Below are 23,938 nucleotides of genomic sequence, written 5' to 3' on the forward strand. Positions count from 1 at the left end.
AAATCTGGGTCACTTTTGGCTTTTAATTCCAAGCTGCCAAATTGGGTTCCCCTGTACCACCCCATCAGCATGCATCGTGCCCGTGCCAGACGAGCCCTTCGGTGAATGCAAACAGGGAGCCAGCTGTGACTCCATCAACACAGTATCAGGGGTATGAAACTGACTTGATCACGACTCCCTGTTAATGCCACCTGATCACAGGCAGCTGAAGCCAGTTTGATATTCATGTGAATTTTGCTACAGCACTTCAAAATGGGTGACATCGACAGGTTGCGCTATTTTTAGATTGGCTTCTGACTGTTAACTTGATGTCTCCAGTTGTACACACATCAGAGCTAAAATTAAGTTTATATACATCACTTGTCACAACTACATCATACAGAGATTGTGAAGTGTACTTGAAAACAGCAAATAACCGTTATTCTGTTTTTCTGTTATTCTGTTACAGTAAAAAAAAAGACATCATTGGCTCTCTGTTGTGGTATTTCAAGCCACAATCTAACCCCGCAGGACAAGCATTCTCAGCTCAACTTGCCCGACTCTCTTTATAGGTGGATCAATGACTTTTTGATGATCCATTGGCAGTAAGAATGTCTCAGACGTTCGAACCATCAACATTGGATTTCCCCAGGGCTGTGTGCTTTCTCCCCTGCTCTTCTCCCTGTACATCAACCGCTGTACCTCCAGTCACCAGTCCATAAAGCTGATTTACGTTTAGGTTTGACACTACTCTCTGCTTTGCCAATGAATCTGCCCATTGGAGGTGGACCGGCTGGTGTGCTATAGTGCATCAGCAAAAATATGAAGATTACACTTCTATCTATCTATTGCAGCTATTTCATGTCTTGCGTAAGTTGTTTTATCTAATTTAATAAAAATGGTGCAATAAATCACTGTCTGGCATATCTTTTGTTTCTGTCACGGGTCCTTTCTCAAACACACAAGCAAAACACTACAATTAAGTTGAATTTGAAAAGTGGTCACACTTTAAACAGCATATCAGGTTGTTCTGCACTTTATCATCACAAAAAGCCACTAAAAGAATACCAACCATTCAGGCATCAAGTCCTTTTAGCAACCAGAAGCAGATTCCCATGGGTCACTTCAAGACAGTCCGAATTTTCATTGAGATGATGGAATCGATACATTGCGATTTTTGCCATTGGGAAGGTTAGCGGTGGATTTGTAGAGGTAGACGTAGGCCAATGGGAAGGTTAGCGGTGGTTTTGTAGAGGTAGAAGTAGGCCAATGGGAAGGTTAGCGGTGGTTTTGTAGAGGTAGGCTAATGAGAATAATTGTATAGGTACACGTATGGCAATGGAAAGGTTAGAGGTGGATTTGTAGAGGTAAAGTAGAACAACGTCTCCCAAACACTCTCCATAACTTTAACTTACTCTTATTCAAAACGTTTTACAGTCACCCACTTGCTTTAAAAACATGAATCATAGCAAATTCTGGAGAAACGTGATTTAGCAGGAATATTTTCTTTTTTATTCAAAGTGATGAGTGACACCAAGGACATTATGACTATTATCTACATCGATAAACTTTTCAAATTGAACACTTTTTATTTCTGTATATGGGATTTGCTTATTAACTTTGCACATTTTTATGTACAGATCTTTTATGATGCCAAAACCTTCCATTTATTGAGATATAGAAATGCCGCAAATAGTGTCCCCTAAAGGTTACATTGAAGCTGTAAAATTATACTCAAGTTTTTACCCAGTCTATTGGTAGTTTTCAGACTGTAGAATGTGATAATGTCATACCCCCAGATGGGGGCGCAAGAAATAGATTTCCCTATTGATTACATTGTACTTTGACATGAAATATCCAAAAGGTAAATGTTGAATCAGATCATTTGTATAGCTACTACTATGCAGCAACAGAAACCTGCATTTTAACAATATTTCAGCATCTGTATTAAACAACATTGGCCTATAAAATGTTGTGATGTTATTTGAGTCCAAGCAATTGACCCAAGTATCTGGTCTTTATATGTTGAAAGTATATATTTTCAATAGATAAGCAGGCATTAAGTGGTTACCAGATCAGTAGTAAGCAGGAAAGGATGGTTTTTTTCCATCCTCCAGGGGCCCAGAATTGCACTGTTTATCATTTTTTTCTTTCTTTTTTGTTTTTGTTTGCACAGTTGTACGTCTTATGTTCTTAATTCCTGTCAACAGTCCTGGGAGTGGGTACAAAGGTCATACTTCTGGTGTCGCAGGCACTTTTTTGTAGACACGTTTCCTCAGCAGATTTACAAACAGGGAGGATTTGTGTATGTATGTGCAGTGTATTTTATGGGGATGGGGCTGTGATTTTATTCACTCAGACACATGCAATTTGTAGCGTGAGAACACAGTCCGGCCCGTCCCTGCACTGGGGAGGACACACAGTATACACAGAGCAGCCCTCAGGAGACCGCTCCACAGTAACAGCCATTGACTCCAAATGAAGTAAGATCTACAGTCACAGCAAGGCCAGTGGAGTTAGCACCTAACAAATGAGCAGGGCTACAGCAATCTTTCATTTCAGTAATATCAACGAGATATAATCAAGGGATGCATTCCTTGGTTATTAGACACTAAATATACAACGATTGATTGGTGCTGATTGTGCATGGTACGTACAAAACACTCCAAGCTCCAACCGTTATTCCAAATAGCTCCCCTTTAATATGTGATTAATGAATGAATGTCTCCTTTCATTTTTCAACAACAAACTGTACAGTAAAGAGTTTGGCCTTTTGGAATGTTGTCTTAAACAAATAAAACACAAGCAATCCCATAGATATTACCTAACTGTGTCTCCAGATATAAAGTCGACAGGTTTTAGCAGGTTTTACTCGTAACAACGCTGATTTATTCTTAATTACAAAACAACTTGAGCATGTTTGTTGTTTTACGTTATAAATTGGTGTTTTGGCTCTCAAGATTCTCCCTTTATCCAATCAGGAAGCACAATGAGCCTCCAGTCTCTCATTTGGGTTGCCAGTTTTGAAGTCCACTTAAACCAATAATGACTCTGATTTGAATCCTCACTACTTAAACCACCAGCACCAGCAGCCTCATAAATCAGTGCTAGTGCAGCCTCTGAATGAGTGAGGCATGGCCCGTCCATAAACTGAGAAAGAGAAAAACTTGGATGTGTCGTCTATCTGCAGGTAAAGACTCTGGCAAACCTAGTTCAACCTCATTACATACAGTTCCTTTAGATTGCACATGACAATTATTCCTTGATTTGGTGGTGTAGTCCCTTTGGTAAATACAGTATTTATCATAGTTTTACATCCAGTTAAGTGGCAGTTTGTGGAAAAAAGACACAAAAACACAGGTGAGTTCTAAAACGGATACCTCTACCTGTCCTCAACACAGAACACAACGATTTATGTGCAAGAAACCACTTTAAGTTTGTGCGGGGAAAAAAAAAAAAAAAAAAAAAAAAGAAAAAATACTTGTGAATCTAATTGAATTGAACCTTATTACCTACTGTACAAGTATTGTTGCCACTGAGGACAGTAGCTCAGTTAGTAGAACATTTGTCCACTAACCCGAAAGTCAACATAAACACCATTGACCCACAGGTTGGCGCTGTGATTCCAGCTCCCACAGATAAATACTGTTGCTGTGTCCTTGGGCAATACATTTAACCCACCTAGCTCCCAGTGTTTGCATACAGTTGTGTGTGAATGGGTGAGTGGTCTTGATGTAAAGTGCCTTGAAGGTGGAAACGTGCTATAAAAATGCGTGACCATTTACCTTTTGCGATATTACCTAAATGAGTTAACTGCACGTTGCACAATCATCAATTTCCCCCCCTCACACCACACTCTAATGTTCTTTTATAGGTTAGTAGGTTACCCCAGATACAATACCTCCATGAATGAGCTTGCACAGATTAGCTAATGAATCTCACTAATTACTGTGATTGTCTTTATTAGCAGTCATTAGGGTTTTATTGAGGTAAGTCTGCTGTGTGCCACCTTTTCACTGAAGATCCTTTGTTCCACGTCGTGAGCAGATTTGATTAGGGCCACCTGTAAAGGCTTTATCCAGGGGACATTGAAATCACATCACCCACGCAGACCTTGTGTCGCTGCATCCTCCAAATCAAATTGTCTTCTCGGGCCTCAGTCAATTTAGAGTGCTTCAAGTGCTTATTAAAACACTGCTTGATATGAAAATACAGATTCATGTTTATGTTTTGGTTTTAAAGTTGGAGAACATACGTTTTGCGAGCAGAGTGTCAGTGTTTCGGTCACATTTTTATATAGCACTTTTCCACGTTCAAGTCACTCAAAGGGCTTTACATCAAGGAAGCGATCACTGGAATCGCACCGCCAACCTGTGGGGCAGTGGATCTGACCGCTTATCCAAAGATGTTATGTCAAAAGCAGGATTTAATGGGTTCTTTGAGCATTTCCCGTCAGTTTGAAGCTCTCTGGTTTTGTATTAAACATGAGATAAACCAAGAAAATACAAAAAACAAGCTGTATTTGAACTGCTAACTTTTGGATCATTGGACAAATTCTATCAGCTGAGCTATTGTTGCCATTACTGTTGTGAGTTGTCATTTCACTTAGCAGTTCAATTTATTGACTAAGCAAATATTCAGGTGTGATATCATCTTTTTCCACATAGTTAGCGAGTTGTTTGATTTTCACATAGGTGTCCAAACTATGGCTCAGGTGTCAAATGCGGCCCTCAGACCAGTTTTTATTGGCCCTCAGGCCTCCTGCTGAACCGGCCCAACTGATCATAAGCACTACTTTTAACAGCAAATTAAACTATTTCTACCACTATACCCTCAAACATCACATTGCATTGTGATACAGACCTAAACTGAATGTGTTTCAAGCCTTATTAATACACAACGGCTCTGTCAAAGCTGTGTATAAAGCACCGCACTGCATTGATCACTGGTCTGTGGCCCTGCGCTTCGAATTGTTTTGAGATGTGGCCCTTGATAAATAAAAGTTCGATCACCTCTACTGTATAATGCCCTGGCCGCTAGATTCCAAGGAACCAACCAGTCCCCACGGCTGTCTCTGCACATTGACAGTGGCCGAAAGTGGCTTGCTTTTAAATTAGCATCTGCGTAGTGTGGGACAGTTAGACATTTAATTAAGTGTGGGTGTTTTCTTTCATCTATTTCCTTTTAAGCCCTGTAAACCGCACACATAAACCTGAGAGGCACCAAAACATAAAACAACAGACAATCAACAATGAATCCAAGGATAGTTTTCATATTGAATTACAGTATGTTTAAGTCATGTCACTTGGATCAAACAATTGATCAGTAATGTTTTTTCTAAATCCACGACAAAGGCGGCATTGTTCACGTGTTTCACGGTTTACAAATCTGACATATTTTCAGGTAGATGCCCATTGTAGCTTGGTACGCTGACTCTCTGCTAATGGCGTTGTAGCTGCTAATTCTGCCTGTTTCTGCCTGCTTTTCAACTTCTTCGACGTTCTGTGTTATTCAGTCGTCTTTACTCTCCCCCTTGCCTTTATAGTGTTCCCTTTTTTAGAGCTATGTTTGTCCTAATGCCTGATATTGAGGTCAGGGCTGTAGCACCAAATTCTGGGCCCAGGGTAAACATCATCTTGCTGGGTCCACACTATATATTGTCTTGTGAAAAATGCATATTACAGACTTTGTGACGGCCCCCTACCTGCACTGGTCCCTGGGTAAACCGTACCCTTTACCCCCGCAGTCCAGCGCCCCTGGTTGTGGTGGATATTATTTGCTGCAATACTTTTAGCAGTAGTTGCCAATTAGCCTTGTCACAGTTGCAGAAGCTGTAGTTAGGTTATCTCTGCAGCTGATCTTATTGTGCAGGAACTCCTACTGTCCAAATCTCGTGTCTGGTGAATTAGTGTTTGTATTACGATTAAGGTTATTAAGATAAGTATTTCAGAGGTGAACTAGTCATTTGAGCAAGTTTAACATGGGCCAAATTATGACATCTGCAGGTAGAGAGCAAACACAAGAGTGAAACTTGTCTGGGTTGTTATGTCTTTATGAGCGGACTGCGCTGCAAGGATCCATTATTTATCAGTTTCATAACTCATATTCTGCTTAATGTCATCAATAATTAAAGTCAACAGCCTGGGTGTTTTGATTCCTTATCTTCAGATTTCAAATATTATTCCGGTCTTGTAAAAAAGTAGACTTCTACTCATTGCCAATTCCCAAATCAAATTCACAAGTATTACTGAGGGTGACTTCCCATTCAGTGTGTGTGTAAATGATCTGTTCTGTCTCAGGTCTGGAGCTGCGGCCTTTTGGACTACAAAACAAAATAATAATCTCAAGCATGTCGATTTAGGAACCAAAACATCATCCTATTTACATTCCACAACTCCCCCTGGAGACAAGTCTACATACTGTATCATTTTACTTTTAAATTATAATATTTGGGTTAATCTTTGGGTTATGTGGGGACAGTCTGTTGGGGCATAAATCCATAATTATCATTTTTTATTTCAGTATTAATTTTATTTAATGTTTTTACAGGCTATAGTATGAAATCATGCACAGTGATTAAACTAAATGGTGCTTCCAGACCTTTTTAACGGGTTATTTTGACCAATTAGGATCCGCATAATGAATTATTATAACATGACTTTAAAAAACATGACTTTTCACTCATACAATAACAATATGTACACAAACATGGACATACACACACATACGCACACTGTAATTAAGTGCTAATGTACATGTGTCATTAAATCTCACCAGATAATCAACAGTCCTGTGAAGTGGGAGCTGTGGCACATCTCAATAACCGCAGTTTTAATATCTACAATGGGAAGACATGCATGTTTGAGGCAGAACTAAAATAGTACAGCTTGAAACTCTCCAAACAGATCCTTTCTCATGATGCAAGAAAAAGCAATGATTTAACTTCTTGGTACGTGTTACACAGTGGCAGCACTCTGTCTTCTCCTTTCTGAGGGATGTCACAAAGCAGCCCACATTATGAGAACATAGTGACAATCTGACCTTTCGGGAGATGTGGGTCTTTGAAAAAAGCTGTGTGAGGAATGAAAGAGCAACATGTGCATCCCATAGCTCTGCACAGCACTGTTTAACTACACAGAGGACAGCAACAAATGTGTCTTTTTTTGTCTCTTGTGTCGTTCAGAATAATTCCTTTGCAAGTGTAACAATTAGTACAAGCACATGAATAAACCAGGCTGCAACAAGTCCCTCTGCTTTTAACTGCCCTATGAAATTAATATTAAAAGAAACAAAACATTTTTCTGTCCAAAGCAGCAAAATCATTTCTAGTCAGTTTCCAACCTGGGAATGCAACACTGGGTGAGCTTGAGTTTGGTTCAATATTATTGTTAAACTAGTATTGTGTTCATATTTTCTGACTGCAGGACATTGTTTTAGATTTTTATACAAGCGATCATAACACACTAATCTAACATACTCAACATCAACCTCCTATATCCCTTCACTTTCACATAGACCAACATTCACAACATTTCACCAAAACCCTGGTTATGGCTGGAGACTATATTTTGATTCATTTGTTTGATTGATAGAGGCAGGTACAAGTATATTTAACATGTACACTACAATGAATGCAATACCCCAGGAAATTTGCATTATCTGCCCTGTTTGGAAAATTTTAACTACTGGTTTAGACTGGTTCATCAAACACCATGAACTGAACACTGCAAGTATTTAGACCAGGGGTAGGCAAACTTTTTCACACAGGCCACAATCGGTTCTAATATTTGACAGAGGGGACAGACCAGGATATATATATATATATATATATATATATATATATATAAAGGGCTGTGTGTGGCCCCTGGGCCGTAGTTTGCCCATGTCTGTCTGATTTAGACTGTAGTATTTAGGCTGTGGGGGATCTGTGAGCAGACAAACTCTTTGGCTCTAATAAACTATTTGTTTATGAAAGTGAACAGATATTGTATAATTTTAAAATACTTGGACTAAATATGTTTGACAGTAAACAAACTGTGACTCTGATTACTAAAACTCAAACTGTGTTGCTCTCACTGGAAGACAGTTACACTTCATGTTGAGGCTCACAGCACAGAATACAAATATACGGTTTATGCATCTGCAGTGTTCAGTTACATTTTGTGTTAGTCTGTAATTACGTGTGTACACATAATGCATTTATTATATGTGTGTATGTGTGTGTCAAACTGTCATTAAAAAGTTATTTTGTATAATCAGTGTTAATTAGGGCTTCTCACTTAATTACCTCAGAGTTTCATCATGTGCACATTCATGTGGCATCACAGGGAAGGAGGGTGTAGCCTGTTGTCCCTCTGTGTTTGGATTTGTTTCCTCTTTCAAACTTTGAATTAGGAATTGAATTAATAACACAGTTAAGTGACTAATGTAGAAACGGCCTCCTGTGGATTCTTGCATAATATTTTGTGTCTAATGAGTGACTCAGGCTCTTCACCTCTGACCTCTGCTGCTCCCCTGAGGTTTGATGGGGCTTGCTTGTCTATGTCAGGTCTTTGCCAGAATGCATGCTGGGAACTGTGGTGTCTCTGGGAGTACTCACAGAAGGGCCCTGGGACAGTCTCTCCCCAACAGTATTCTGATCTAGCAGGCTGCAGCCTGGAGGCAGTTCAGACAGTCTCCTGATGACTTGGGCATGCTTTGTTACAGCTTGTTAATGTGTAGCTCATTTTCTTTTACAAACCTTTAAAAATAGACTGTTGTGGAAGTGTCATTTTCCCCAGGCTCTAGTGACATGTATTTCACTGTGAGATTCATAAATGCACAGTAATGTACAATCACCACATCATCTCGTTATCTTTAAACGAAAAAAGAAATGACGTTTAGGTTCAGTGGTGGAAGAAGTACTTGAAAGAAGTAGATTTTGTTACATAAGTAAAGGTACAGATACTGGAGCAAAAAAAATACTCAAGTAAAAGTAAAAGTATTACTTGAAAAAAATATCTAAATAAGTAAAAGTATTAAAATACTTTAAGAGAAAAAGTAAAAGTATTTTGTCTTCAAATGTAGTGATTTTGATACAGATTTGTGCTGAATTTTGTTCTACAGAAACAATAGAAAAAAATGTTTTTCCAGCTTTATTTGTATATTCTTATTTGCTCAAATTACAAATGTGTTAAAAATAAATCCTCAGACTTTTCAGCAGGTCTCAAACAGTAATAAAACATCCTTTTACTTTTCAGTCCTGTTAAAAAATGTAGTGGAGTAGAAAATCCCTCCCTGAACCACCACCTTAATGTGGTGGAGGGGTTTGAGTGCCCGAATGATCCTGGGAGCTATGTTGTCGGGGGCTTCATGCCCCTTGTAGGGTCACCCATGGCAAACAGGTCCAGGGGGACGGGTCAGACGAAGAGAGGTTCTGAAGCCCCTTATGAAGAGTGTAAAAACAAGGCAAGCTACATCGCCTGGACTGGCGTTACTGGGGCCCCACCCTGGAGCCAGGCCTGGGGTGGGTGCTCGACAGCGAGCGCCTGTCTTTCTTTCTTTATTTATTTATTCTTTATTTGACAGGGACCATGTACAAATTCATTAATCTTACAAAGAAAAGATGATTTGCACCAGATTTAGCTACTGCTACTTTCCATCTGCAGTCCCTGAGCAGGTGAACACACATTAAAAAACACATATAAATTGACAATTACAATATACGACTACCGATTTGCCATACATATGTCCCCCCCAGTCCAAACTAATATAAAAATCATTATGTGCAGGTTTATACAGTGAGCACAGAGCAGCACCGGGCCTGGTGGCCGGGCCTTTCCCCACAGGGCCCGGCTGGGCTCAGCTCGAAGGAGTGACGTGGGGCTGTCCTCATGTGGACCCGTAAGAAGCCGGTGCATGAAGATCTGGGCGGCAGTCGAAGGCGGGGGCCTCGACGACCGGATCTCTGGACATGGAGACTGGCTCTGGGGACATGGAATGTCACCTCGCTGGGGGGGGACTAGCCGGAGCTTATGCGTGAGGTTGAACGTTACCGACTAGATATAGTCAGCCTCGCCTCCACGCACAGTTTGGGCTCTGGAACCCAACTTCTTGAGAGGGGCTGGACTCTCCATTTCTCTGGCGTTGCCCGTGGGGAGAGGCGGCGAGCTGGTGTGGGCTTGTTCATTGCCCCACAGCTCAGCCACTTCGTGTTGGGGTTCACTCTGGTGAACGAGAGGGTCGTGTCCCTGCGCCTTCGGGTCGGGGACAGGTCTCTCACTGTTGTGTCGGCCTATGGGCCAAACAGCAGTGCAGAGTACCCGGCCTTCTTGGAGTCCCTGGGAGGGGTACTAGACAGTGCACCAACCGGGGACTCCGTTGTTCTCCTGGGGGACTTCAACGCCCATTGTGGGTAACAACAGTGACATCTGGAGGGGCGTGATTGGGAAGAACGGCCTCCCTGATCTGAACCCGAGTGGTGTTTTGTTATTGGACTTCTGTGCTAGTCCCAGTTTGTCCATAACGAACACCATGTTCGAGCACAAGGGTGTCCATCGGTACACGTGGCACCAGGACACTCTAGGTCGGAGGTCGATGATCGACTTTGTTGTCATGTCATCTGATTTCCGACCGCTTGTCTTGGACATTCGGGTGAAGAGAGGGGCTGAGCTGTCAACCGATCACCACCTGGTGGTGAATTGGATCCGCTGGCAGAGGAGGAAGCCGGACAGACCTGGCAGACCCAAGCGTATTGTAAGGGTCTGTTGGAAACGCCTGGCAGAGCCTTCTGTCAGAGGGGTCTTTAACTCACACCTCCGGGAGAACTTCTCCCTGATCCCGGGGGAGGCTGGAGACATGGACTCCGAGTGGGCCATGTTCTCCACCTCTATTGTCGATGCGGCCGCTCGTAGCTGTGGTCGTAAGGTCTGCGGTGCTTGTCGCGGCGGCAATCCCCGAACCGGAAGTAAGGGATGCCGTCAAGCTGAAGAAGGAGTCCTATCGAGCCTTGTTGGCTCGTGGGACTCCTGAGGCAGCCGATGAGTACAGGCGGGCCAAGTGTGCCGCGGCTCGTGCGGTTGCAGAGGCAAAAACTCGGGGTTGGGAGGAGTTCGGGGAGGCCATGGAGGAGGACTATCGGATGGCCTCAAAGCAATTCTGGCAAACCGTCAGACGCCTCAGGAGGGGGAAGCAGTGCTTCACCAACACTGTTTACAGTGCGGGTGGAGAGCTGCTGACCTCAACTGGGGAGGTTGTCGGGCGGTGGAAGGAATACTTTGAGGAGTGTGGTTTTCGTCCCGGTCGTGGAACACTGGACCAGCTTTATACTCTCCATTGGGTCCTCGAGGGTTCATGGGAGTATGCCCAACCAGTCCACATGTGTTTTGTGGATTTGGAGAAGGCATTCGACCGTGTCCCTTGTGGTGTCCTTTGGGGGGTGCTCCGGGAGTATGGGGTCCGGGGCCCTTTGCTAAGGGCTGTCCGGTCCCTGTATGACCGGAGTGGGTGGTGAGTCTCTGCCTCAAGTGGAGGAGTTCAAGTATCTCAGGGTCTTGTTCACAAGTGAGGGAAGGATGGAGCGTGAAATTGACAGGCGGATCGGTGCAGCGTCTGCAGTGATGCGGTCGCTGTATCGGTCCGTTGTGGTGAAGAAGGAGCTGAGCCGGAAGGCGAAGCTCTCGATTTACCGGTCAATCTACGTTCCTACCCTCACCTATGGTCATGAGCTCTGGGTAATGACCGAAAGGACAAGATCGCGGATACAAGCGGCCGAAATGGGTTTCCTCCGCAGAGTGGCTGGGCGCACCCTTAGGGATAGGGTGAGGAGCTCGGTCACACGGGAGGAGCTCGGAGTAGAGCCACTGCTCTTACACGTCGAGAGGAGCCAGCTGAAGTGGCTCGGGCATCTGCTCAGGATGCCTCCTGGACGCCTCCCTAGGGAGGTGTTGTGGGCATGTCCCACCGGGAGGAGGCCCCGGGGAAGACCCAGGACACGCTGGAGGGACTATGTCTCTCGGCTGGCCTGGGAACACCTTGGGATCCCACCGGAGGAGCTGGAGGACATGTCTGGGGTGAGGGAAGTTTGGGAGTCCCTGCTTAGACTGATGCCCCCGTGACCCGGCTCCGGATAAGCGGAAGAAAATGGATGGATGGATGGATGGATGGAGTAGAAAGTACAGATACAGCTCTCAAAGTGGTGAAGTAAAAGTAAAAAGTATTCACTTACTTATAGTTTTATGTAAGTACTTTACACCTTTACATCGTTATGTTCCACCACTGTGTAGGTGGCAAACAGCTGAGTGGTGATAGTTTTTGCATCATGACAAAAGAGCTCTCCATGGGCTTCAGAATGATGAGAAATTAGGACCGTTGCCATAGCGATTAACAATTTAAAACTTGGCGAGCTATTCTAAGGCCATACTGCTGCTGTTACGTTCTTGAATTATTTTTGTTGTCATGGTTTTCATTTTATTTTATTTTTTAATAAAAAGTGTCGTTTGTCATTGTATGATCCATGCGCGCGCTACACTTTTAAACAGCATAGACTCCTCTGTATGTCCACAAATGTCCCCATGTCCCCGTGTCCCCATGTCGTCATGAAGACCACAGGCCACGCTACATCACTCCGTGGACACCGTGAGATTTATAATCCACTAAAGAGACAAACAGAGCGCTGAAAGGCGCCTGAAAGAGTCTGAATGGAGGGACTGGGTGCGCGCAGTGTGATTGGGGAAAGGGAGTGACGCTCTGCTGTACAGGCAGCTGTGACGCGTGCGTAAAGGGGGGGCAAAGAAGTATTCAGACTTGAGGTACCAGATCTCGGAGCGGCGCACAGGATGCCGCCTGCACTTCACTGTGTTGGTTTTGGGTTCACCTGGACGCCAGAGTTGTTCTGGGATCAGAAGGCTTTGATAAACACGTGACAGTGCTGTCCTGACTCCTGACAAACTCCGCGTAAATCCTCTTTATGGCGCGGCAAAATGTCACACGCCACTTTTCGGAACGACAGTCAGTATCATGGGATGTACCTCACAGAAGCTGAGAATGGATCTGATCTGGACTCTCCAAACGCCTCCAGCGTCTCTCCAACGTGCACAAACTTCATCCTGGACTCCCAGGCGGTCGGGGTCGGGGTATTTCTCTGCGTTTTCATCTTGTTTGCCATCGCAGGAAACATTTTGGTTATACTGTCCGTGGTGTGCAACAGACACTTGCAAACTGTCACCAACTTCTTCATCGTGAACTTAGCCATCGCGGACCTGCTGCTGAGCATCATAGTGCTGCCTTTCTCCGCGTCCCTCGAGGTGTTGGGATGCTGGGTGTTCGGGCGCGTGTTCTGTAACATCTGGGCAGCTGTGGACGTGTTGTGCTGCACTGCCTCCATCCTCAGCCTCTGTGTCATCTCCATAGACCGCTACATTGGAGTTAAGCACTGTCTAAAGTATCCCAGCATCATGACGGAGAAAAAAGCGGTTCTTATCCTGGTGTTAGTGTGGCTTCTGTCTGTTGTCATCTCTGTGTGTCCACTTTTGGGCTGGAAGGAGCCTCCTCCAGTAGATGAGAGCATATGTAAGATCACAGAGGAGCCCGGGTACGCGCTCTTCTCCTCGCTCTTTTCCTTCTACCTCCCGTTGGCCGTCATCCTCTTCATGTACTTCAGGGTGTACGTGGTGGCCCGCAGGACTACCAGGAGTTTGGAAGCGGGCGTAAAGCGCGAGAGGAACAAAACTATGGAAGTAGTGCTGCGCATTCACTGCCGCAGCATGTTAGAGGACACCAGCTCCAAGAGCAACAGAAGCAACCCGTTCAGAGGCTCTCTGTCAGTGCGCCTCATGAAGTTCTCCCGGGAGAAGAAAGCGGCTAAAACACTGGCCATTGTCGTGGGGATGTTCATCCTGTGCTGGCTGCCGTTCTTCTTCGTTTTACCCATGGGTATGATGTTTATGTACTTTAATTACATTATAATTACCACACAAAGACATTATGAATCATGTTGTAATTATTTGACACGTTTCACTTCAGTGCCACATTTAGCCATCAGCAACATTCATCAGACATTATACACAGTATACACAGTATACACAGAATACACAGTATACACAGTATATACATTATATACATTCTATATATTATAGAGGTGACTAAATGCAGAGCTGATACATGCAAATGAAGAATATAACACTGGGACACAAACACTGATCTATTGAATGCTCATGTTCACATGTTGTTTAAGGGTTAATATGAGTTAATGCACAGCAGATTTATATGTGACAGCTGCCCTCATGTGTACTTACACACACGTGTGTATAGAGGCACAATGAGACTGATCTGTGAGCCACAGTCTAGTGTCTGCATTATCATCAGTCAGAATGGAGAGGTGAGGTAATATTCAATATAACTTATCACAAAGGAGATAGCACTATATGTGGCACGTTGTATTTGCACATTTGAATGGGTTTGTTATTAGATGTCAGTTGCTCTGCTGATTGGATGCAACTCCCCATTAATCTAAGGCTGAGTCTTTTGTGTCATTCTGGCAGCATACATTACAACAGTAAAAATGCAACACAAAACAATATCCTCAGCTGGTTCAGACCCAAAACGAAGATTTCAGTTTCAGTGAAACCCATTTGTTTCAGTGAAACCCATTTGCTAAATAATCTATGTTCATGGACTAGGAAAGTGTGGTTTTGAAATGTTCTCATTCAAAATGATGTGTTCCTCAGGTGGGTAAGATGGGTGGATGAGATTTGGACAGGCAGCTTATAAATGTAGTTTGAGTCAGAGCTCAGATACTGAACAAAGCAGGTGTGGGAGCAGCTTTGTTATTGGACCCTTTAAAGATAACAGTGTTTTTCAGAAGGAGGCCTGTTTGTAGTAGCTCAGAGTGAACAAGACAAATAAACACTGACTCCAGAAAAGGCCCGTTCCCATTTTACATTTTAAGTGACAGCCCCAGTCTCTAAAAAGTTATAAAATAATTTATGTAATGAAAAAAAATGACATTGCTTTTAAAACTTCATCAAAGCCAAAAGTTATATTGCTCGAAACCCCAAAATGTCACATGCAGGTTTCCCCTGAGGACAGATCAGAAGTGTGTCTGCCAACACAAAAGAGCCATGTCAAAGTTTGTCAGAAAAATCAGGGATAGCCAAACTGACTCCTGTTTTGGCTTCAGGGAGCATTTATGTGAGCCTAAGCTTCATGATTGAAGTAGGACACGTGCCAGTACAAGCTCAACATCTCATCAGGCACAAAAAGGTGATTTAAAACAAAATTTCTTTTGTTTTATGAGAAATGACAAAAAATCTGTTCCACAGCTAGAAATATTTTAACAGATATTGTTATTTTGTGCAGAAAGATTTTGATAATTTGACTTGATTGGTTGTTCATGTACGCCCAAACATTAAACATCAATGCAAATATTTAAACTATGATATAATTATTCAAAGACAGATCTCTTGTCTGTCGCAAATGTTAGAAGCACCAATTTGGATTCCAACAATTTAAAAAGTCATTAAGTCATGTTTGACGTCTGTTTTTGCAGACACACAGATCACCCCCTGTCACTGCTTCAGTGTCAGTGTTGCTGGAGTCACACATCCCCCTCTAGGCCCTGTTTTACATATCTGCACAGTGCAAGTAGATGAAGTCCACACTGGTCCTCATACTGATCAGGGACTGAACTAGAGTTTTAGATGTGAACAGGCTGGTTGCATGGTCCACTAGTTGTTTTTTTCTGTTTTTTCTCAACAACACAAACGCTCAAGTCTAATCCTGGCTTCTGATTCATGATCTGGGGCAGGGTCACTACTCTCGTTGTGTCAGCTGAGTTAAAAATAGGTTAACAGCAGAGACGATATCTATTAAAAGTGATGCATTATTCAGATTATGGGGTTCTGAGTTAAACTTAAGCTTAAGATCCTTTTGGAACCTGTCAGAGGAGTGAGGGATGATCCAGTCCTGTTCATGGGAGACAGTAGCTCAGTTGGTACAGCGTTTGTCCACTGATCCGAAGGGTGACCCACAGGTTGGTGGTGTAACTCCAGCTCGCACAGATGAATGCTGTTGACCCCCATTGGACCCAGTATCTCTGAATGTGTGTGTGAATGGGTGAGTAGTTCCTTGATGTAAGTGCCTTGAAGGTGGAAAAGCGCAATATAAAATTGTGACCATTTACGAAATCTGAAGGTGATTTAAATAAGCATGGCTATTTCACATCTTTGTATAGTGAAGTCAGTTTTAGCGCAGAAAGATTTTTAAAACCACTCAGGAGCAGCTCCTGGAGAAAAATGGCATCACCTCATGACATCAGCAAGTCCTTTAAACAATTAGACCAGTAATAAAAAATAATGTGTTTTAATCTTATTTAAATATAACTAAGGGGTCACAAGCCAGAGTACATTCTGTGCGTGTCCACAGCTTAGATCAGTGGTTCAGGAAACCCATAAAAATGAATTGCCGGAATGTTATGAGATTTTAATGAAGGAAAATTTATCTTGTAATGCTCCAGGTGATCAATTTGGATTTGAAACATGGCCTTTAAAAAAAACAACAGCAAACATAGGCCTTTATGTAGAGTAATAATATCATCTCATTCATATTTGAAGTCAAACCTGCTTGGCCTGGACCTCGTTAGCGGATGGATGGGCAGTTGGTGGGAATATCAAGTGGGAAAACTGTTGTTGTGTCCCCAAGCAAGACAGATCATGAGTGTTGGTGTTGGGGCTGATGGTGCAGATTGGCAGCCTCGTTTCTGTTAGTTTATCCCAGGGCAGCTGTGGCAAGAGTAGCTTACCACCACCGAGTGTCAAGTGAATGAATACTGCACAAAATTGTAAAGCAGCTGGTAAAACACTATTATTTATTTATTTAGCTATTTGTTAATTTATTTATTTGTTATTTTTATTTGTTATTATTATTATTATCTGTATTAAAATGAGATCCAATGTGAGATCTTGGTCGCGTGTTTACAGACTCAGGCGGAATCTGATAATCAAAATCACCTGGTAAGAGTTGTATTTGGAACACAATTACAGTCATGACCTTTGCTAGATCAGAAGTGATGAATGCTCAGAACAATCATCAAATACTGAAAACGAGTGTGTCCAAACTATGGCCTTAATTTTAACTGCAAATTAAAGTCATTCTAGTTGCTTAAAAACTGGCTGCTGGAGACTGCCCACTCTCTTCTCTCCACAAACCCACATCCATTGTTTGTTTGTTCTTGTTTTTAATAAATATCTATTTTTGTAAACCTTTTTAAACGTGTGGACTCCATTTTGTCCGAACCTTGAGCCAGTTTGTGACAAATGGAGGCTCTTGATTGAGGTTAGGGGCATTCGTTTCTGTTTTTTTGGTCATTTGCTTCATATTTGCTTTGTTTGGCAGGTGATATAAGGATCATCTGCATACTTTAGTGAGTAGTTGTACCAGCTAATACTTTGTTTGGGAGTTACACATGTTTTAGCTTTGTTTAGTGCTCATTTTTGGCTCGTTTAGGTCCAGTTTTGTTTGTATGGTCTTTAGTTTGTAGTGACCAGTCTACCCTGATTATCCCACAGCTTCTATGTAGGGAGTGTGGTTTGGGTTTATGTGGCTGGTTCAGTGTGGCTGGACCTACAGCATATGCTCAGAGTCACGTTTGTGGGGTCCTCAGGGTGGCTGTGTAGCAGGACAATTAAAGTCCTTCCACCAGTGCAGCACAAAGACTACAAGTCTATCAAAACAAAGTCTATCTAAGCTCATGTAGGGCTTGACCATTCTTTGTGCTTGTTTTTACTAGAATTATACTTTTGTAAGCCTTTTTAAACATGTGACCTGTCATGATAGTAACTACAGTATATCGACTTATCCTTCAGTATTTATCATTACATTTTCTTACTGCGAGTGAGGATTTTCTTACATCACTCTCTGTACAACAATAAGATCTTGAGCTGTAGAGATGTGAATACATATATAACTATAAGTCATTATTGATACAAACTGTGTTTCATTGTGCTGTTTATTCATATTTTAAGCTCATGTTTTAACCGTACTGTACATTTAGAATGTTTTTTTTTTTTGGCATAATTCTTCTTTAGGGTTACTATGTCAGTGGCATAAGTTAGTTTTAATATTATCGTTTATTATCTATGCTTTCTTCATCGATATATCAAACTTCAAAATGTGATATCGAACCCTGAGCCAGTTTGTGACAGGCTCGATTAGGCAAATCAGAGGTAGTTTGTGATGCTGCCTGAATATATAGAAAAACGTTAATAAACGTTAATAAATAAAACACCTGAGGTTTTGTGGCTGTTGTTATATAAAATGTAGTATTTGTAAAAGTAGTTTATGAAGGTGTACATTTGTAATAAACACAGTCTGTGGATTTTCTTTGTTCTGTAAAGGTCCAGACCGCGTTGGGTGCTGGTCTGTAGGCTCATTGCTATAAATCACAAGGAAATTATGCTGCAAATAGCCATCCATCTCCCGGCTGAAGAATCTGTGCACATAACATAATGCATTTGAGCACACAGAGGAACGGAGGGGAGTAACACAGGCCCTGTATTCATAATGGAAAAAACAACTCTTGTGACTGTTAATCCTTTGTTTTACAGTATCAACAACCTATCACCCACCCTTACATTTCCCAAAAATACAGTAGATCCATTTTATTTTATTGTTGTGATAGGATATGCCGGGATGTCCCTTGAATGATAAAGGATTTTTATATGTCACAGTGCCTCAGACCTTTTCTACTTAACATGATATGGCATTTTCACTAACTGCTTAACATTAAGGAAAATGTGTAGCATAAAAATGGGAGGGTGGGACTCCCACAGCCCCTTGTCCAGTGCTGGTATACTGTTGTTGTGGCTACCGGTGCTCTTGGGCACACATACGTATTCTTTTTGTTCACCTTATGTCTCTTTAATGTGGCTGATACAAACACACCTTGCGAGGTGTGAATCATCGTTAGCAGCCCAAGTGACAGTGAAATAGTGAGTGTGCCTAAGGCACATTTTTTTTCTCAGGGCCCCTCAGGGCCTCCTGTAGTGTAGGTAAGTGTATGATCCTGGTTCTGTATCTGCAGCATAACTCTGACAAGCTGCCACTAATGCACCACCAGTGTGAAATGAACAGCACTCCTAGCATTTCTGTCACTGTATATCCAGGATGTGTCATGAGCCAATTAATAAATATTATTGTTAATATCTTTATGTACTTTTAAAATGTTATTATGAAAAGTGACTCGTTACCTCATGCCCCCACAGGTTCCCTCTTCCCAGCACTGAAGCCCTCTGAAACTATCTTTAAAGTGATCTTCTGGCTGGGCTACTTCAACAGCTGCATCAACCCCATGATCTACCCCTGCTCCAGCAAAGAGTTCCAGCGCGCCTTCACCCGCCTCCTGCGCTGCAAGTGCCACCCCAGGAGGCGGACACTGCGCAGGTTCTATGGCCAGCGCTGGAAGTCTGCCGTCAAGGGCATGAGTGAGGAGCAGAAAGCTGAATTTACCCCTGGGTACTCTGTCCATGATTCCTTTGGCAGTTCTTTTTTACAGAGGGGTAAAAACTCATTTTGTTTGAAATCTTGGAGTTTCTTTCCTCCATTACAAAAATCGTCATTTCAGCTGAAAGAAAAAGTGAACAGTATTTCAAATAAAATCAGGGCAGGGACCAGTAAAGGGACGTCTCCCACAGTTGGACGCATTGATATTGTGGAGACAGTGTCCATGAGCATCTACAGTGGCTGTGAGGAGGGCACTTACCCGTTCTATGATCTGGCTGAATGCTACAGTCTCAAAGAAACAGACATTTGACATTTCAGTTTTATATTTATTTACAATTGAACAATTTGAGGAACTTTTAAAGATACACTATGTAACTTTTCTGGTGAGGTGCTTTACCTGGAATGTTACACAGTATGGTGTTAAACTTATCTAAAAAGCATTTATTCATTTATAGTGTTTACAGTGTGTTTTTATTGCTCAAAAAGTCTTGAAAGATGTGCATTCTAACTGTGAGCGCTGTCACCTCTCCATAGATCTGACCTGCATCTTGACCTTCCAGGCAAAATAATAATATCTCCATGGAGACTTGCAGTTTTGGGCCTTCCACCAGAAAAGTTACATGGTCCATGTTAAATGACAGTATAACTATATCACAAACTGAAACTTGAATGGACACATTTGTCGTGTAATTTGTCTGGATAAAGTACAGACACATCTTTTACTATTCATCTGGCATCACGCTTTACATTTGTATTCATATGTGCAACTATTAAAAGTTTGAAGGTGTTTCTGTTATTTCTCCACAGTTGTGTAAAGGTCATTTTTTTCAGAGCAAGGTTGAAGGTGATAACAAGAAAACTTCGAGCGATAACTTGATGTATTATTTGGCCTTATGGTCCAAACCTTTTTAATCTGATGAATGTGATACAGAGGAGCTCTTGACTTGTAAATCTTGTATTTTCAGCTTCTGACAGGGCACTGTTGACCTGACTATTTTTCATATACATGCTGCTCTGTACTGGCCATTGGTAAATAGTTTTAAAGCTGATGTCTGTGTTAATTTGTGACATGTAAATGACACTGACCAGGTCCTGTGAATAAAGTGACATATTTGCCTTTTCTGATGTTATTGTGCCAATACAGTGTAAAATGAATAAATATTTTTATTTTCCTTTTTGAAGCGATGTTATACTGTTTCTTTCCAGCAGATGGGACCATACTCACATAATTACACAGTGGACGCTGCAAAGTGTGTCATGCCAGGACAATGTCTATAATAAGCATAAAGTATTATAATCATATTTACTCACACAAATTATAAGTACATGCAAAATACAAGTAATATGTATCAATATTATTTTTAAATATTACATGAAACAAACATATGGTGTCCATATCAGTAATCACAAATATCAATAATGTCTGACCCTAAGCCTCACCCTAAACCTTCATCCTCACCCTAATCTTCACCCTCACCCTAATCTTCATCCTCACCCTCACTCTAACCTTCATCCTCACCCTAATCTTCACCCTCACCCTAATCTTCATCCTCACCCTCACCCTCACTCTAACCCTGACCTTCATCCTCACCCTCACTCTAACACTCACCATAATCTTCACCCTCAACCTAACCTTCATCCTCACCTTCACCCTAACCCTCACCCTAAACCTGACCCTAAGCCTCACCCTAACCTTAATCCTCACCCTAACCTACACCCTAACCCTCACCCTAACCCTAACCCTCACCCTAACCTACACCCTAACCCTCACCCTAACCCTCACCCTAACCCTCACCCTATCCCATAACTCACCCTGCCATACATTTACACTGGCATCATTTAATTTTTTCTCAAATTTTGCTCCAACTCAACCTCCTTCAGTCGCCTTTAGATCTCAGAGTTTCTCGAGTTCAAATTTCCATTTAAATGACCCACTTTACAGTCATTGATGCTTTTGAGTTTAGGGCCTTTCTACACACCAGATTTAATTCCGTCGCTCATTTGGCAAATCTCTCCTTGTCTGCGACAGCTCCACCCACGACAGAGGCTGATGAAGACAAACTCTGCATCCTATGAACATGAGAAAGGCTCTACGAAACGAGCGATTGAAAAAGCCATACAAGAGTGGGTTGAGCGAGGAGTTAAGATAGCCCAACCACAGGAACACATCCCACACCACTGCCTCTGTCCTGTATCCTATGAATGGGTCCACAACATTGATGGTAAAAAATGGCATCCAAAAAAGCAGAAAAACTCCCATTACAATCCCTAGTATTTTGGCAGCTTTACCTTCCCTTTTCATTGCATTTCGATGTCTTTGCTTCTTGCTGGTATCTTTCCCCATCTGGCCTTCCATTGCACTGATCTGTCTCGCTTGTCTCCTGGCCACCTTGTAGATCTTCCAGTAAGCGAGCAGCATCGTTAGCATGGGCAGGTAAAAGGAGACAACGGAAGCTAGCACGGCGTAGATTTGATTAACCATGAAAACGCAACTATCTTTTGGTATTTGGACATCGGTACTTGCAACATGTAACTCGAGCATGACCGGGCCAAATGAAATAAGTAAAGAGATAACCCAGCATATCACGATGAGAAAAAGGACGCGGTTGTTGGACATTTTCAGGGAGTAACACAACGGATTGCACACGGCATAGTAGCGGTCGAACGCAATGCAGCTCAAATGGAAGATCGACGCGGTACAGAGCATCACGTCTAAGCTGGAGTGGATTTGGCAAAAAACTGCACCAAATATCCAACATCCCTCAATCGTTCGCACCATACTGTACGGCATCACGACCAGTCCAACCAGACAGTCAGCCACGGCCAGCGACAATACAAAAAAGTTGGTAGGTGACTGGAGTCTCTTGAAATAGGCAATGGATAAGACGACCAGGGAGTTGCCCACCACGGTGCAGATGATGACCAGTGAGAGAAAGGTGTAGAGGAAAACTTGTAATTGAAATGTACGGTTCCTCAGCGTCGAGCAGGAGTCAAGTTCGGCCAAATTGGTGGAGTTGAGCGATTCAGGCATCTCCAAAGTTTGATTGGCCATGATTGCAAAACGACTGGAACAAAGAGAAAAGTCAAGTAGTTTGCATAACGATTTTTTTCCCATGTTCGTAATAGCGTTTGTTTTCTGGTTTTTTTGTGTGTGGTCTTAGAATGTTCTCCCATTTCTGTGCTGATACTTGTATGTCACTCAAGTATTGTGCTGTCTGCTAATAAGCCTATTAGACATATCAGTATAGTTACAGTTTATTTGGAAGTTTGCCTACTACTTTTGTACTAAAAAAAAAAGCAATGACATTAATAACTTGTCTGTCTCAATGCTAAGACTTTTCACTTTATAGCAGGAGATGGTGCACAGATTTATGTTACATTTATGACCAATATTATTGCTATTCTAATGTTAGTATAAAGAAGTAAAAATCCAGTTTTGAAAAGCATGCACTCACCTATCTGGGCTGATGTGTTCTCTTGTCTCTACCTCGTTGCTTGTGCGTAGATCAAGGTTTGATGAAGAGGAGGGCTGGAGAAGTGACTCTGAATGCATACTCCAATTAATGCATGCAAGAGTAATCATTTGCTCTTTTAACACTATTCAAATGCACAGAGCCTGTTTTAGCATGCGTCATTATCGTTATTAGGTGTAGCACTCCCAGGTCGATTTAGTTTGGCCAAACACAGATCTGTATACTGTAAATACTTCTGTTTAATTGGATTTTGACATGTTTGAAGATGCAGCAGAGCACGGACACTGATTCTCTATGGAGCATCTTATACCTCTCCCAGTGACAGTTGCATCTCGAGTGTGGAGGATGTGTGCTAATTAAGCAGGAGGGGATTTCAAAGAGCTACTCAAAAAGTTATGATTATGATTATGATGATTATTATTATTATTATTAGAAGTAGTAGTAGTAGTAGTAGTAGTAGTAGTAGTAGTAGTAGCAGTAGACTAGAAGTACTGCTAACCTAGAAGAAGTGTTTTATTATTATAATTTTTCATTTCAAAAACATATGTACAATACAAGCAAGACTTCAGTTAACATGTCGGACTAAACACCAGACAACAAGATTAGATTTTGAAAAGATTTATTTGTTGTATCACAGTACGTGCTGATATATAGTATATGTTTGACCCCTATACAAAATGAGTAGGAAAAAATAATACAATGGTTACTTAAATCAGTCCTCATATGCAATGTTCATATCCTGCAACAAGTCAAAATAATGTGGTATCGATGGACATGAGAGTGGATGTGTTGTTCATGACTTCACTCCATGAATGCAAAATGTTTTTATTTATTTATTTTTTTATTTTAAAGAATTAAGAAAACCAGCAGCATATTTTTATTACATAGTTTCTCTAACCTGAACATGTAGGCCATACAGTTTGCAAATATTGCCCTCTAGTGTTGACAGGGAAGTACTACTTAATACTTTGAGCCAAAACAGAAGAAAGCACATGTTGGCCCTGCAGTGC

At 42.0% G+C, this 23,938-nt stretch overlaps 2 protein-coding genes across 2 annotated transcripts; one reads left to right on the top strand and one right to left on the bottom strand.

Moving 5' to 3' along the window:
- Positions 1-12,936: 12,936 nt before the first annotated feature.
- On the top strand, positions 12,937-19,765 carry adra1d (adrenoceptor alpha 1D). Its single transcript, XM_033968798.2, has 2 exons — positions 12,937-13,890; positions 19,218-19,765. The coding sequence occupies exons 1-2, from the start codon at positions 12,939-12,941 to the stop codon at positions 19,763-19,765; spliced, it is 1,500 nt and encodes a 499-aa protein (XP_033824689.1). The 5' UTR covers positions 12,937-12,938.
- A 1,674-nt stretch (positions 19,766-21,439) lies between these two features.
- LOC117370300 (trace amine-associated receptor 1) lies at positions 21,440-22,507 on the bottom strand. The gene has a single exon (XM_033965698.1). The coding sequence runs from the start codon at positions 22,505-22,507 to the stop codon at positions 21,440-21,442; it is 1,068 nt and encodes a 355-aa protein (XP_033821589.1).
- Between the last annotated feature and the right edge of the window lie 1,431 nt (positions 22,508-23,938).

Source organism: Periophthalmus magnuspinnatus, chromosome 1, assembly GCF_009829125.3.
Source record: "Periophthalmus magnuspinnatus isolate fPerMag1 chromosome 1, fPerMag1.2.pri, whole genome shotgun sequence".
Lineage (NCBI taxonomy): Eukaryota > Metazoa > Chordata > Actinopteri > Gobiiformes > Gobiidae > Periophthalmus > Periophthalmus magnuspinnatus.

Excerpts from the sequence above, each read along its gene's own strand:
- adra1d (XM_033968798.2), top strand. The coding sequence starts at position 12,939 with ATGTCACACGCCACTTTTCGGAACGACAGTCAGTATCATGGGATGTAC. Across the intron at positions 13,891-19,217 it reads CTTCTTCGTTTTACCCATGG|GTTCCCTCTTCCCAGCACTG; the intron begins GTATGATGTTTA and ends ATGCCCCCACAG.
- LOC117370300 (XM_033965698.1), bottom strand. The coding sequence starts at position 22,507 with ATGGCCAATCAAACTTTGGAGATGCCTGAATCGCTCAACTCCACCAAT.